At 42.3% G+C, this 15507-nt stretch overlaps 1 protein-coding gene across 1 annotated transcript in view; it reads left to right on the top strand.

Annotated features, from left to right (window-relative positions):
• The window catches only part of LOC125903130 (protocadherin-15-like), a 324152-nt gene that overhangs the window by 299494 nt on the left and 9151 nt on the right, over positions 1-15507 (top strand). Inside the window, exons 30-33 of the mRNA XM_049599840.1 lie at positions 1477-1653; positions 5244-5462; positions 6879-6887; positions 9792-9911. Coding sequence (XP_049455797.1) covers positions 1477-1653; positions 5244-5462; positions 6879-6887; positions 9792-9911 — 525 coding nt within the window. The remainder of the gene's footprint in view (positions 1-1476; positions 1654-5243; positions 5463-6878; positions 6888-9791; positions 9912-15507) is intronic.

Raw genomic sequence — 15507 nt, 5'->3', positions numbered from 1 at the left:
GACAACAGGCTCTTACTGCACCTCTGCAAACAGCTCACCTCCAACAGGTAAACCTCTTTTACCTGCCCTGCTGTGGAAAAACACATCAGCAAAAATAACAGGGGACTTTAATTGTGGATCAGCACTCTGCTTTTAAACGTCATCACTCAAGACAAACCATCATCAGATTAAGACACTTCCTCAAGAAGGTAGCCCTATCGTAATGGAAATGCAGATCCCTGCTGTGCTGGGCAGACGGCCCAAACAAAACCAAGCCAAGCCAAGCCAGCCCATGACTGTTGAAAAGGAGTATCAGTGTCCAGACAATGTGCTATCATAGATGTGTTTTTCTGTGTTAGTGATAGTTTCATCGAGCTTTGGGTAGACTAAATTTGCAGCTAGCATCTGTCTGAAAAGTTCAGAGATGTTCAACTGGTCTGAAAAAACACAACAGGCACTGTGCTTTTGTCTAGGTACCTGCATTTGACAGCATACACTGGTGTTTATATAAAAAACACTATGTGGACACAAACACAAAGACAGAAAATATCCCACCCTATGCCTATTCAACGTATTGATTTCTTGCCCTCTAATATTCTTTTCGTTAATTGATCTCAGAAGGAATTGACACTGGAAATTAATTGCATCTGTGCTGTGTTATGAGGTTAACTTGGCTCAAGCTGGAGCTTGGTTTGCATATAAAATTATTTTTCAAGGACATAGGAGTATGATTTAGCTGTCCCAAAAGGCAATCGTAAACAAACAGGGACTAATAAGAATTTATGTTAAGTACAACCTGTCTGTTGTGGTTCAATAACCATTGACCAATCAATTAAGATCATGGATTATCCAATGAGACAGTTGGGTCTATCCTCGAGAGTCTGTTTTCCTGGTCCAGATTAATTAATGAAAGAGATTCATGAAACATCTTTTCGCAGCTCTTGGGGCACCGTGTTTAGTCTAATTAGTCAATCTGAAAGGCAAATGGGTGTTAATAGTTGTTTTTCAAGAGCTTGCTGTGTCTCTGCCACACAAGTGACACCGCTCTTTAGGCTAAAAAATACACACATTAGTCATGTTAAGCTCTTTGCAGCAATGTCATTCGAGAGGTCTGCAATTTTTGCACAGTGCTGGTGATCATCCAGGGCCATTTTACCTGAGTGCTCAAACTGTTTATCCACCTTGGCAAAGGCAGACGGCAAGGCTTTTCTTTATTGGCTGTAATTTGAGGTGTGGATTTCTCCCTGCCTGAAAGGGATTATCAAAGCCAAGAGCCCAGTGTGGAGAAGCAAAATGCACCCCAACGGGACAGTCATTGCCAGAATAGAGTACTTAAGATTGGTGGCTCTCATATTGCTGTGGGTGCAGAGGTGCCAGAAATGGTTGGAACTAATGCGAACCCAGATTTTGGCTTATATAAGTCTAGGCATTAACTACTTTTAATATTTACAAGGTTATTGCTTTCATTATATAAGTCTGACTCTGTGTTTATTTTAGCATCCTGGAGCGACACGTCCAGGACCAGATTCCAGGTGCCAAGGTGATTGTAGAGTCAATCGGGCCTCGTCGTCATGGCGATGGCTATGAACTGGAGGACTACAGTAAGTCGGACCTGAATGTGTACGCCATTGACCCGCTCACCAACAGGGCCATTTCGCCCAAGGAGCTCTTCAAGTGAGTGGGTGAATTTTATTACAGGAAGTACAGTCCACCATTTGGTTTAAATTGATGTCCTAATGTTCCTGCTGTGTTGCACATCTTCCCTGCAGTCTCTCTTTACCCTCTGTCCATACAGTGAGTCAGCAGGCTCCCCGTGGCTTCCTCCTCTACAGTTTTTTTTTGTTTGTTTTTTTAACTCTGCCTGACTATCCTGCAGGTGCACCAGATCTTTCATATGTCACAGGAAAGGAGCAGATATGAGGGAGAAAAGGGGAGGGTCGGGGACAAAGTGAAAGTGAAGCAGGGAGTATTTCAATTAGTCCATTCAAACTGTCATGCCGGTTCCTGAAAGAGCCTGGAGATATGCCAACAATACATTTTGTTCCTTTAGTTTTGGGGGCATAGAGATAGAGGGATTTGTATGTGCTAAAACCCTGTTTGACCACAGAGAGGCCGTGTTCACATGCTATTAAAGCAGCCTGGAAAACATGCTTACAGGACACTTTTTCATCCCTTTAGAGGAGAAAAGGAGAAAAGACCTGAGCTGGCACCTGAGGACAATCTCACCTTAGCCTTGGTTCTTAGCCCCTCTGTCAAAGCGATCAGACACCAATCTTAAAACGGCAACTCCATCAGAGCATGAGAGTCGCCAATCAATAGGAAACACCCCCCTTCTGAGTTGTCCCCTTCACTCTCTACCAATTTGCCTCCCTGCTTGCCTTACATCGAGCGATCTGACACCATCTTCTGTCTTTGTTTCTCTTTCACTGCGGTTACTGCCAATTCTGTTTTATGTGTGGCTCCGAAGAAACCTCCCTCCTTCTCTTTGCAATGGGATTGTGACAATTTCAGTTGATTTAGAAAAGCTCCACTCAAACGATATTAGAGGTGCTTTGTGTATGTACTGAATTAATCTATAGGCATTATCTCAGTGTCCTTGACCATCAGAGTAGAGCCTCAACTGTTTTTAAGTGGGAGAAAGAGGCTGGAGTTACTGGAAGTGTGGCACTTGTGTCATAAGAACAGCTTTCTTTTTTTTTTGTGCCAAATCTAGCAACTGTCGCCATTTAAGAGAGCCAAGCTAATATTAAAAGAGACTTGCTACATCCCTGCTTTAATAGGAATCTGCCTCCTTAGATGCTGATACTGTCAAGGAAATCATTCAGGCCAGAGGAGAAAGGCTTTTTACGCATGCAGTGCATGTCTGACAATGTTGTGGGGTAATTGCATGTAATATATCTGCGACTTTGCTGTCATATCACAGAGGGAGAACGAGAAAGACAACACAGCGAGAGGATTCTTGCATTATGGAGTGTCCTTATGCCACCTTGAATACAGCACTCTCTACCATTTGAGCTCTCTGAAGGATAGATTGCTGGAGAGGCCAGTTGATAACCTTCATCTCCACTCATTTATTCACCTATAGAAAAACAAAAATGACAGTAATTGAATGTGGCAGTGTGCTCACTCCTTTGTGAAGCAGGATGTTTGAAAGCCACGCTGGTTATTGTTACAAAAGAAACAATGGGAGAACAGTGGGTGGATTGCTTTTATGCATGTTTATTTTACTACAATAGTGATGCAAATTCTGCAACATGTCTGTAATTGAAACTGTGCGGAAGTATGAATCATCAGGAGAGGAGAGGTCGTTATATCAGTTTGACATACCACTTGCACTTAAAGATAAAAATACATTTCCATGAGCAGCGTGCAGATCCCCCTTCTCATTTACATCATTCATAATGTGATGATCTAAATTACCAGATGCCACTGACCTTGAAATAATTGTCTCTCGGCAAATGAGCTACTCAGACCTGCAATAACAGAATTCTGTCGGGTACAACGGAAACAGTTGTTAAGACAGCACTGACATATCATCACCTTTTAAGCTGATAACCTGTTAGCACAGACACACTTTTACATAAATTTCGCAGTTACAGATGAGTGTTAGCATTCATTTAGAGACTCTTTTTTTCCTCTGTTTTGGGTCTCTACCAACTACTGAGGGGAATTTCGATCTCTTGAGCTGGTCACTTATGCCCCGTTTCCACCAAACACTTTCAGTATGGTACCTTTGGAACCAAAAGTAACCCTTCAGACATGGTACCTAGACACTAGCGTTTCCACTTCAAACAGTACTCTTAAATGTGGGCGGGGCTGTTGTCACTCACTGCTGCGGCCAGCACTCACTGTATTTCCTCATTACCAGTGACACAGATGGAAGTCTGAACCTTGTTTATCGTCCAGAGAATAAGGCTGCACACCAACATTTTCTGAACAAAATAAAATAGTCTCTCGCCATTAGATATTTAATAACAACCGGTTTGTCCTTCTAAGGCAAGCTCAGGGGTTTAGTGTTGCCGGAGCCCACAGGAACAACGCTCCGTGATGCCTTTTTTTTTTCTCCAAGTGAGGATTAGAATATATGCAGTTCATATAATCCAGACCAAATTAATGTATATAAACACTTGAAGATCCAGTCATTACTAAAAGAAACTAAAGTGATGGTTAAAGTTGTCATATTGAAATTGAAGGTGTGTTGATTGATTCGCGTCGTCAACTCATGCATTGAGTAACGTTACAAGTAAACATTCCACCTTAAAAGTCGCTGACAGCCGGCCGAGTAAATGAAGTTATTTTATTCTCCAACTACAGCTGCTGCAAGAGGCATTGATACATCCTTATAGTGATTGTCCCCTATTGACCAGTCAACAGACTGCAGTGTTCACAGCTCTACCTTTTAGTACCAGATCTGTGTGCTAGGTACCCCAAAAATGGGGCGGTACAGAACGGCTCCATTGGTACCGTCCACAACTTTTCACAGTGGAAACAGACAAAGCATACCAAACTGAACTATACTGTACTGCTTGGTGGAAACTTGGCTAAAAACTGAGCTAACACGCTCTGTAAAGCCGAGCTGCAGATTCAGGTGCCAATTCTCACCACTACAAACAACCTCTTTCACACTGGTCCTGCTTACATCTTGTTTTAAAATGCATTTTGGTGGTCTGAACACAAGCGGACAGCCGAGACACATCAGCTTTCACACCTGTGTCTATGAAGCGTCTCCAGCTGATTACTTGTGTTCAGAGTTTGTTACTGCCTGAGTCATTTATGCTACAAAGTCAAAGGCCTCCTAAGCACAGTTGCCAGACACAGTAAAGCTGGAGATATCGCTGTCGGCAGAATCAAACACATCTTCTTCCATAGGGAAAGACGATGGACGGGCAAGTGTTGATGCATTGTCACCAAAACAACCACCACATCCTGCATTTGTGCTGTATTTACCCGTTACATCTTTGTCAGGGAAACATCAGGACACATTAGCGTTTACATAACAAAAGATATCTGGTCAAATGCGTCCCAGACCACCCCTGCAAGTGGGGTCAGATCACAATGCGTCTTGGTGATTGTTTACACTTGTATTTAGCATCATCCACTTGTGATCTGATCACCCAAAGATGCATTTTAAATACCAAGTGTTAACAGGGTCATTTCATATATTATAGCTTCTTTAAGATTAAATATGATACTCAAGAGTTTGCAAGATTAAGAAGATGAAAACCACTTCCTCTCCTGTTGTCATTATATGTTATTAATCACAGATTTCTCGATGGGAATGTGCTGGAAATCAACAAGGAGTTCCAGCCGTACCTTGGCGAGGGTGGCCGCATCCTCGAGATCCGCTCTCCAGATATTGTGGCCAGTGTGAAGAAAGCAGCCCAGGCTGTGGGCTACACAGAGGGAGCTCTCCTGGCCCTGGCCATTATCATCATCCTCTGCTGTATCCCTGCCATCCTCATTGTCATGGTCACCTACAAACAGTGAGTAATCTCGCCTCAGTAATCATCTCTGGCTCTTGTAATCGATTAATCATCTTTAACTGGTTGTCAGGAAATTAAGAGGGAAATACATTTTAATTAAGCAGACCATTGTCTCGGGAGATATTGTGTTACACTCGGTTTTTGCAGAAGTGTTTTGGTCCTCACAGACAAATCAGATATTTATTGTGCGAATGTAAACCATTGTTTACATCCTGTACCCTGTGGCCTGTTAGAATAGAGTCAGCAAAACCACAAACAGCATTGTTGAAAAGTGTTTTTGTCAAGTATTTAAGATAAATCGAGAGCACTCCTTGCTTGGTTGCTGCCTTTTTGTGTGTGCGTCTCTCTCTATCTCTGTCTCTCTCATTCTCATCAGACATGCTGACTGCGCACTCTGCTGGGCTAATCTCCCTGCTCATGCTCTGTGAAAGCAGATTAATTAACACTCATTTGTGACAAATATCTACAGCCAATTGTGACCGTCACAGTGCGTCTTCACGCTACTTAATCATCTCTGCCTGACACGCACACAATAAACAGTGTCTGGCTTGCTGGCTTCCTCTCTCATCCACGCAGACTCTGTGCAGTTTACAAAAATATGATGCTTTTAGTTTCAAGCATCACTCAGATCAGCGAGGTAGTTGAACTTTTGCTCGGCTGAAGTCGAGTTCTCATCCCCTGTAATCGTTGGTATGCTGCGAGTGCTCCATAAACGGTGATGTTTGGGAAGTGTTTATTCACAGCAGATGGGCGGAGTGGTTGTTCTTACGCAAATGCACAGACCAAACACACAGCAGAAAGCTGTTGATTGTGACATTAGCCCCAACATGCAAACTGTCATAGCAGATGGTGCTTTGTTGGTGGCGTCATTACTTTAGTAAAATTAAATGATTTAGGGAGTCATTTTCTGCGTGTCGACATAACTCGCCGTTTGCCTAAATTTGGGAATGAAGGTAATATTTAAAACATGAATCTGTTTATTCATGTGGAATAATTGAATTTTGTTGTGAATAAGTCATGGTGACATGAAGCATAGCAGATTCACTTAAGGAGAAAGCAATGGCTACTTTTGCATGTAGCCCTGCAGTCACTGCTGGAGGCTTGAGTGCTCCCTACTTTGCATAGAAATTGGAGTGAACGTACAGAAAGTTTTCTCCTGTCGCTCCTGTTTTGTGGTTAAATAGATAAACATTGTATGTTGCACATAGATCTTTTGTTGCATGGAAAATGTTCATTGTTTGATCTAACATGTGTCTGTCCTTTAAAAAAAACCTCCCAATATTAAATACCTCCTATTATTACAATTGTATGGGGTTACCCTCTTGACAAACTGTGTAATTTGTCATCTTCTTTTGTCTCCTATCTCTCTCTCTTCCTGTCTCCTCGCCTTTCTTCTGAATCAAACCCCATCACCAGGTTCAAAGAGTAAGTAATTATTCTTCTTCCTGTTTTACAAGTGATCGTTCTTTCACTGCTTGAAGTGCGTATGTGTGCGAGAAGTACAGTTTCTCTCATCTTCATTATTCATTAGTTATTTAAAGATGAGTTGAGTGTGTGCGGGTGATGAACAAAATGCATGCTACAAGCTAATGCCACCCTTTTGAAATGTCTGCCAGCATCATGACATAAAGAAACACTGATTCATCTTGTAGGTTACGGAATGAATGTTTAATTTGACAGTTTGGAACGGTTTCTCTTCATGTGGAAAATCTGATGAAATTCGAAAAGGAAAATCAACCCAGAGTCAACAAGGCACATGTTTCTGTACTGATATCCTCTTTTCTCAACTCTAACTTGTCACTCTGTTGAAAACCTGTTCCCCATCAGTTCTGCGTGGGCATTAATGTTGGACTTCTAGTTGAGAAAAGTCTAACTATGCAGAATGTAACTCAAAAAACATGTTAATAAATCAGTGGTGGATCTTCTAATAGGCAGCATTGGCGGCCGTCTAGGGACAGCTTGCCTAGGGCGCCAAATGTGCTACAACTGGCACTTTTAAAAACAAACGAAAACTAATCGCGGCTGTTATAAACGACATTAAGAGGTTGAAGATATGTTTAGAAGATTTCTGATAAACAACATCAGCATAGTCCAGTATCAGCAGTAACAACTGTGTAACAATTAGGGATGTGCTCGATTAGACGTCTAAACGATTAAACATCTTGCTAGTCGGCAGCAGAAATATTAGTCAGTTAAACCAATTAGTGTTTTATTCATGTACAAGGCTGCTTAACTGTCATGCAGCCGCCTGCCACTAGTGGGGGCTACAGAGCCATCAGGCAGCAGTCCCCCTCCCCGCAGTAATGCTATTATTATTTGTTAACTTTAAGTGAGTTGTTGTCAGAAAATGTGCAGGGTTTACATTCATACTGCGCAGTGCAAAATGCCTCTTATTTCAGCTGAAATTTAATTATAAATTAGATGTTTTATTAACCTTAAAGTGAATTGCTATCCTTTCTGTTGGATAATCTGCAAGGTTCAATGTGCCTCACATTGCAGAGGCTATTTATTTATTTATTTTAGATGTTATTTTAGTGGTTAACTTTTGACTGAGTTGCCGTCATGTTCACATTCATACCGCACGGCGCAAAGTGTCTCGTACTTCAGGGGCATTTAAGATCCGACATGTAGGGTTGAGTCGGTTCTCGGGAATACCAATTCGGTTCAGTACTCCGTCTTGGACCGTTTTTTGGGGGGGGTTTTTTGTTTGTTTTTTTTTTTTGAGACCGACCAGACCGCATATGTCATTTTACAGCCTGTGTCTGCCTCTTTGCCAAGCGCACAGCGAGCAGGAGAGAAAGGGGGTGGGAGTGGGGCGGGGACTGAGCTAGGGGGTGCGAGTGCGCATGCGCCAAGGCCTCTACTGTAGCCTAGAGTTTGTTTAACAGTGACAGGGAGTTAATAATGGCAGACAATTTAGTCTTGAAGAAATCAAAGAATGTGCCAGTATGGCAACACTTTGGCTTTGAGCCAGACGAAAGAGGCAACCCTTGTTTGCACTGATTGAGTAAGCTGCAAAATGTATTTGTAAGGAATAAAAGTAGTTTTTTTATTTTAAATTGCGCCCCCAAGTGGTGAAAATCCGGTATTACCGACTTGAGGCGATTTTTCACAAAAACCTGACCGTTTTTTTTTTTTTTTTTTTCCTCATACCGACCCAACCCTACCGACATGGCTGTTGAAGATTGTGATTAAAGGCTACAAAGGGCTCTTAATGCACGCAGTATTTTTTGGGACTGTTTCAAATACTTAACAATAAATAATTTTTGACAGTTTTCTGAATGTTTTCCTCTTTTTAGACTAGTCGACTCGTCTTAATTAAAGCTTTTGTTAAGTCGACACGAAGATTAGTCGCTAGGAACATCCTTATAAACAATTATTTTCCTTGTTTGAAAATTAAAGCAATTTTTACAACAACAGTAGAGCTATATTTCAGTTTAATTTGTTGAGTATTAACTCAATAATGATAATAATAATCATGTCATGTAATGTCACGGAGAATTGCGTGTATTTTCCCTCAAACTGAAAATCTGAGTTACAGGACTATATTATCATAACTTCACGGCCGCCTTGCAATCTAAAACACTCCTGTGTTGTGCTTGTGTCAATCTCATGCTTCCTGCTCATTAAAAGAAATATATTCGGTTGTAGTACTGAAACAAATGCCTACCTTAAAGGTGAGGCTAGTACTGCCGATTCCATTAAGAACCTACACTTGCAGCTCTACACAGTTCTCTGAGTAAACAAGTCGCTGCTGAATTCAGTCGAACAAAGTAACATGAGCCATATATTTGTCCCAGGAGCTGGCAGAACAAGCCGGGACTGAAATGGCAGTAAATATTTGGACTTGAATAGCAGACACATGGTCATTAAGATGACTGAGTTAGGTTTATTTTGGAATCTTTCTGTTTCTGACCGTAACAGGGTGAAAAACTTAATGAGACTTTGCGTTGACATCAAATAGGAATAGATGCTACTATATTGAGCGATTCTTTTCCTCTCCTCAACATCTCTTTACACATGAGTCAACATAACAGCAACTTTCATTTTACCATCAGTCACTGCATGTGCCTCTTTTTTTTCCAAAAATGCCCTGTGAAAGCACATGGTTAATTCATGTAGAGGCTTCATGCATAAGTGATGTGTCTAACTTTTTAACCACACTGTTCTAGAAAAGAGGACATCATTCTTACTACTTTAGATGTGAAGAAACACAGACTTGATTTTTGGGTTGGTTTTTCTTTGTATGTTTGTGTTCTTTCATTTCTTTTTGGCATGTGGACTATGAGCACGTACCTCTGTGACTGTAAATGTTAACACTTTGCACAGGCGACAGGCAGAGTGTGCCAAAACTGCCAGGATTCAGATGGCTTTACCGCCGGGAGGGAAAGCAGCTCCGGCAGGTGCTCCCAGTGCTAATCTCTACGAGGAGCTGGGCGACAGCAGCATGTGAGTCAACCCTGACCCTTTATTGTCTGTCTCCCATCCCACCCGTGATAAGCCGCTGCTCTTGCTCCGCAGGTTTTGAATTTCTGCTCAAACGCAAATGCTTTCAGGGTGAATGCAAACATAACCTGTTTTTTACACCAACTGTTGTCTAGAACTCAAAATCACATCCCTCTGCTCTCCTTAAATTACCACTGGCAGCTCTGCATGTTGACCTCAGACATCCACCTACTGCTTTAGACATATTAGCCCCTGCCTCAATGGATCATCCTGCTCTTTAGCTGCCTAACTATGATCCACATGTCGCAGCAGAGATTGGACTTAGCTCATGTGTGTGTTCCTAATTCACTGCGTGCATTTTTGCACAACCCTCTCTCAAGGTAAGAGTGTTTCAGTTCATAAAATACTGGAAATAGAAACAAACACAGAGTCTGGCCTTTGCTTAATAACTGTTTTTCATGAATGACCTCACCTACATTGAATGTTTCCTGAGCTTGCCTTTATATTCAGAGTGTCTCGCCATTGGATTTCACCTTTAGCTTTAAATACTACCCCGAACGTGTAATGAAATGTTAATGCTCGCTGATTAAACGAGATTGAATTGAAACTGCTGCCCCGCTGGGTTTAATAATTTTGATTTACAGCATGTTAAAGAAAAAACTGCTATTAACATCACAGTCGCTGTTAAAGCGGAAAAAAAGGAAAGAAAATGGAAATTTAACGGCAAGCTGTAAAGCGCTTTTGCAATGTTTACAGCAGATGTTGACCAACACTCAACAACGAGCCGAGGCTTTTGATTCTGTAGCAGGAGAAAAGCTCTCGTGGGGATTGTATTGGAGCCGAGCAGCCTCTCTCTCTCTCTCTATATATATATATATATATATATGGAGGTTATTTTCCAGCTTGCGCCAGGAACAAGAGGAGTCGGTCCTTTAAACAGCCCCCGTTAAAACGTCATGTGTAAAACTAAGTTTTTTATGCAGACAGGTGTCGGTGTGTGTGCTGACTTTGTGTTTGTGCCAACAGTCCCGCGTACTCTCAGATGCACACAGCAAATAAATCAGTACAGTATTGACGTACCCTTGAGCTTATGCTTCATCCACACCTCTGACATTTCTGCTTTAGTCTTCTTACCATCTGTCTGTGTTTCTGTCTTCTCCATCATTTCTATTCCCCTGTCTCTCTGGATTCAGACTGCAGTAAGTAATCCCAAAACATATGACGTCTGTGATCAATACTATTTGTCAGTTTGGCACCGGAGCAGCACTCTCGTTTCCTCCCCTGCGTGTAGTTTTTGCTGAGCATATGTATGGACTATATATAGATGTGATTTTAACCTTTTTTCAAATGGTAAGATTTGTCTTTTAGCATTAGTGCCTTAATACGGTATTAACTGACAAAGCCTGTTTTTGTAAATTGATCTTGGTGTCGTGGTATTTTTTTAAGTTTAGTGAAACCCTTTAACTTCCATGTAGTCAGGAAAATTAAAGCACTCTCTGTTCTACGTACTGCACTTCAGTAGCCACCCCTTATATCCCTGTAGATAGCTCGTACCTTCACATCTCTTAGTGTTGTGACTGATCGCACTGCTGCATCCAATATGGGTCGATGCTGCTTGTTTATATTATACTGTATCTTTGGAGCAAAGCCCAGCATATCTGGGCATTTTACAGTTTCAATATTTGATCCTGTCACCTTTTAGTTTTTTTAGCATAAGTGCAGAAAGTTTTCTCAAAGTCAGCTTTTTCATTTTATTTGCCTTGAAAATACAGTCTGTTGGAGTCAGCTATGCAGATGTTCTGTACCAGTCACAATGCTTAGTGTCAGAAGCAGTTAAGTAGGAATAAATGATAGCAGTGTTGCTTTCACCTCACCCTCTCCCCTTCGCTACGTTCACTCCCAGATCATCAATCTTCATCTGTTTCAAGTCTTTTTTCTTCTTCACCTCCACCTTTTACCGGGGCAGGGCTAAAAAGTCTGTCATTGAGGAGGCTGACCACCAGAGGATTCTTAGCACCTTTGCCTGTCGCGCCATGGCAGCCCGCGGCAACGGAGCACTGCACGTCAACTTGCCCAAGTCGGAGAGCAACGTGACCTTCTACTCTGACCGCCGCCCACTCACCACTCACAACCCTGTGTACGAGGACAACAGCCCCCTCGGCAGTCCCGATGTCTCTGCGCGGGGGGAGAGCCCATCTGAAAGGCGGTTCTCCTTTTCTCCTTCCCACTCACCAAGGTCAGAGTGCGTCTGGTCGATGCCCGCTCGCATTCACGGAGGGCTGTACTTGCCAAGGAGACAAGCTCTTATGGATCCGGACGATTGGGAGTTTCAGTTACTCCAAGCTGGCAGGAGCGGCAGGCGAAGGCAAGACAGTTCGGACACGCTTAACCTGAGTGGCAGCACGGAGACCAAGTTGTCAGTCCGCGAGCAGGCCAGACAGTTTGAGCAACAGGCCCTCCAGGAACAAACCCTCAAGCAAAACAGAGGCTCCCTGGGCTCCCTCTCTTCCATCGTTGTCCGGGACAGAGACAGCGATGACATGCTGGAGCTGACCTCGGAAACTCTGCTCTCCATCATGGATTACCCCTACAGTCCCACTTCTGTGGGCAGGGATGTGCCCCCCAGCATTATCATCACTCAGGGAGATGACTTGTGGCCCCAGGCTAGCCAGAGACCCACTCCACCCGTCCTCAGGAAGTTCAGCTCGAGCATCTCCAGCTACATGACAGTTCAGCCTTGTCAGATCACTGTGGAGATCATACCAGACCCACCGGAGGATCCACCACCACCACCTCCTCCTCCACGGCAACATCCACCTCCACCTCCACCTCCACCTCCCCCACCCACACCCCCTCCCTCTACTCCACCTTCTTTTACACCTTCACCTTCCTACATTCATAAACCTCAATATGCCCCTCCCTCTCCCCCTCCTCTTGTCAATAAACAACCCGCGCCCCCACCTCCACCGCCTCTTCCTCCCCCACCCTCACCTGCTATCAGCGATCAGTCGCGCCCTGTGGTCCAGTTTGTTCCTACCTCTTTGCCGCCTTTGTCCTCGCTCCGTCCCGTTTCAGAACGAAAACACCCCCCTCCTCTTGACCCATCGCAAACCGACGTCGGGAGGAAGGAGCTGAAAGGGATCCTGAAAAACATCCAGAATCTAGCCGACATAGAGAGGTCTGTTGCCAACCTGTACAGCCAAGTAGACAAATCTTGCAAGGTGCCCAAGTTTAGCAAGAAACCACAAGTGACTGAAGAATCAGAGGGTTCTAACAAACCGCAAAGCTCTGATCCCTGGGATGAGCAGAGCACGCCAAAAACAACCAACTCCACCTCTGCGGTCCAAATCAACTCGACAACAAGTATGAACTGTGCTGAAAGTGGAACGAGTGAACTGAACATGGCAGCAGACGTTCAGCAGACAAGCCAATTGAACTCGAGCAGCCCAAACCCTGCTGAGCACTCTTCCTCTCAATCCACAGTGTTCTGACTCTTTCTCTTTGTCTCCTCACTCTCATTATTTCCATTTATACACATCCATGCCTGTTTTTTTTCTGTTGTTTCGGAATACTTTTTATTACTTTACACAGTTGGTAGTATTTTATATCAGCTTTAGCTTTCGTCAAAGATTTTTTTTTTTTTTGACTGTGTGGCTCTGTCAGACAAAATGCTTTTTTTTTTTACACGATACCTTGTGTGGAAATCAACTTTTAGTGCCACTTGCCAAGAGATGTACTCAGCTCTGCTACATTGAGTGTACAATATGCTTACAGGCTTGCATTAGGACATAAAAGAAGCTTGCATGTGCAGAATCACTTTGGCTCATTTGCATGTTTTAATTATCTCAACTGCCATGAGATGTATGATGGGGTTAAGCGTACCCCAGAGTTAACAGATTAGTCATTCCATCATGTTATAAGTATGTTATTTCAGTTCATAATCTCAACATTAACATTTCATAACCAAAGCCACTTTAATTAAATTATACTAAACACCAACATTTATAAATCCCACAACCCCGGGGTCTGATTCCTCAACCATTTGCTGGCTGCATATTGCTGATTTAAAAAAATTTGCTCTTTCACTTCTTCACATGAGATAAGAGCATGAACATTTAGGCATGCTGTTGCTTTGTGTAGAATCCAAATAAGGCAAAAGAAAAAATTATAATGTCAGACGTTTTTTGTTTTGTTTTTTTTCAAATGAGGGGGAATTACCATAACTGTTGAGAATTTCCTAAAGGTATGCAAATCCTATGAAATGAGCTTCAGAGCATTCAGGAAGGATGATCGCATATTTGTTGATGAAACATATTCAAGGCGTTGTTGCAGTGACTTAAGCTCACATAATATATGACATTATTTTTAAGTGTATTTAACAGGAACTATAGACAGTATGATGCAGTGAAAAAGAAAGAACTAAGCAAGGTTAACAGAGGACAATATCAACATAAATAAATATATATATATATATATATATATATATATATATATACACTGAAAGCCACATTAGACAAAGCTAAACTAACTGGATATTACACTATGGCAGGCTACAGGACACCCTTTTATTAAATGTACTACAGTCAAATTCAGATACGACAGAGCCAGGCACTTCTAAGTGAAAACATCTTATGTCAGCTGAAGCATCGGCTATAAAAGTACATCAACTGGGTTCCCCGGCAGGCTCATGTTGAATGAACAGAGCCAAGCTCTTGGGGAGCTGTCTGTTCACATGTCTGCAGAGATCCTCCCAGCATGATAAAGTAGTCACTGTGATGTTCGGCTGCACACTGGAAAAGGCTAATTAGAGAACCAATCAATCGTTAACTAGGGCCACTGCCGGTGGGACTGTCAGCTACTGTTACCCTCTCCTTTCCTTTTCCATCTCTCTGACCTTCTGCCTGTCCCATTTGTCTGTGTTTCTCTCTCCCGCTGTAGTTAGTTCTAATACTTTCCAATCCTTGGCCTCTTCTTGTTAATCTTTCCTTGCAGTTCTCGGGAGATTCTATTACCTTCTTTACTCTCATTGCAATGCGGCCTCTGTCTGTCTGGGTAATCTCTTTTGTAAAAAGGCAAGCAGCTCACATGCTGTTTTTTTCCAACCCAAAGAGCAGTATGCCTTAATGGATGGTATTCTTTATATTCAGTTTTTACAATAGGTTTTCATCAAACTCTTTTGTGTCGCGGCTGATAATTCAGTACAGTATCACACAGAAATAAAACCTTATACCACTCCTAATAATTAAAGTAACTCGAAACTTTATTTCCAGAGCCCTTTTCTCAGGAAAAGTTCCAAAATTAGGGATCAAAATAACAAAAATCAAGCTAAAATTAAAGAATGCCTTGAGAAGAAACTTCAAAAATAACACTGTGTGAACTAACCGGATCTCAGCATGGTATGTTCAAGAAAATACTAACCATATGGTATACAAAAAAATTAGACTGTGATTAATGTCCATGTAACCACAAAATGCTGATCAGAGAGATGAGATTCAATGCTGCATGAAAACATCCAGCTGCTCTTAGACCACTTACTGTATTTAGGTTTTTGTTACAGGAATAGTTCATAATTTTGGGAAATAGAAAAAGAAAGGAGTTT

The sequence above is a fragment of the Epinephelus fuscoguttatus genome, linkage group LG16 (genome assembly GCF_011397635.1).
Source record: "Epinephelus fuscoguttatus linkage group LG16, E.fuscoguttatus.final_Chr_v1".
NCBI classification, from domain to species: Eukaryota; Metazoa; Chordata; class Actinopteri; order Perciformes; family Serranidae; genus Epinephelus; species Epinephelus fuscoguttatus.
Note: the sequence above shows the minus strand (reverse complement) of the source record. Positions and strands in the feature narration are given on the sequence as shown.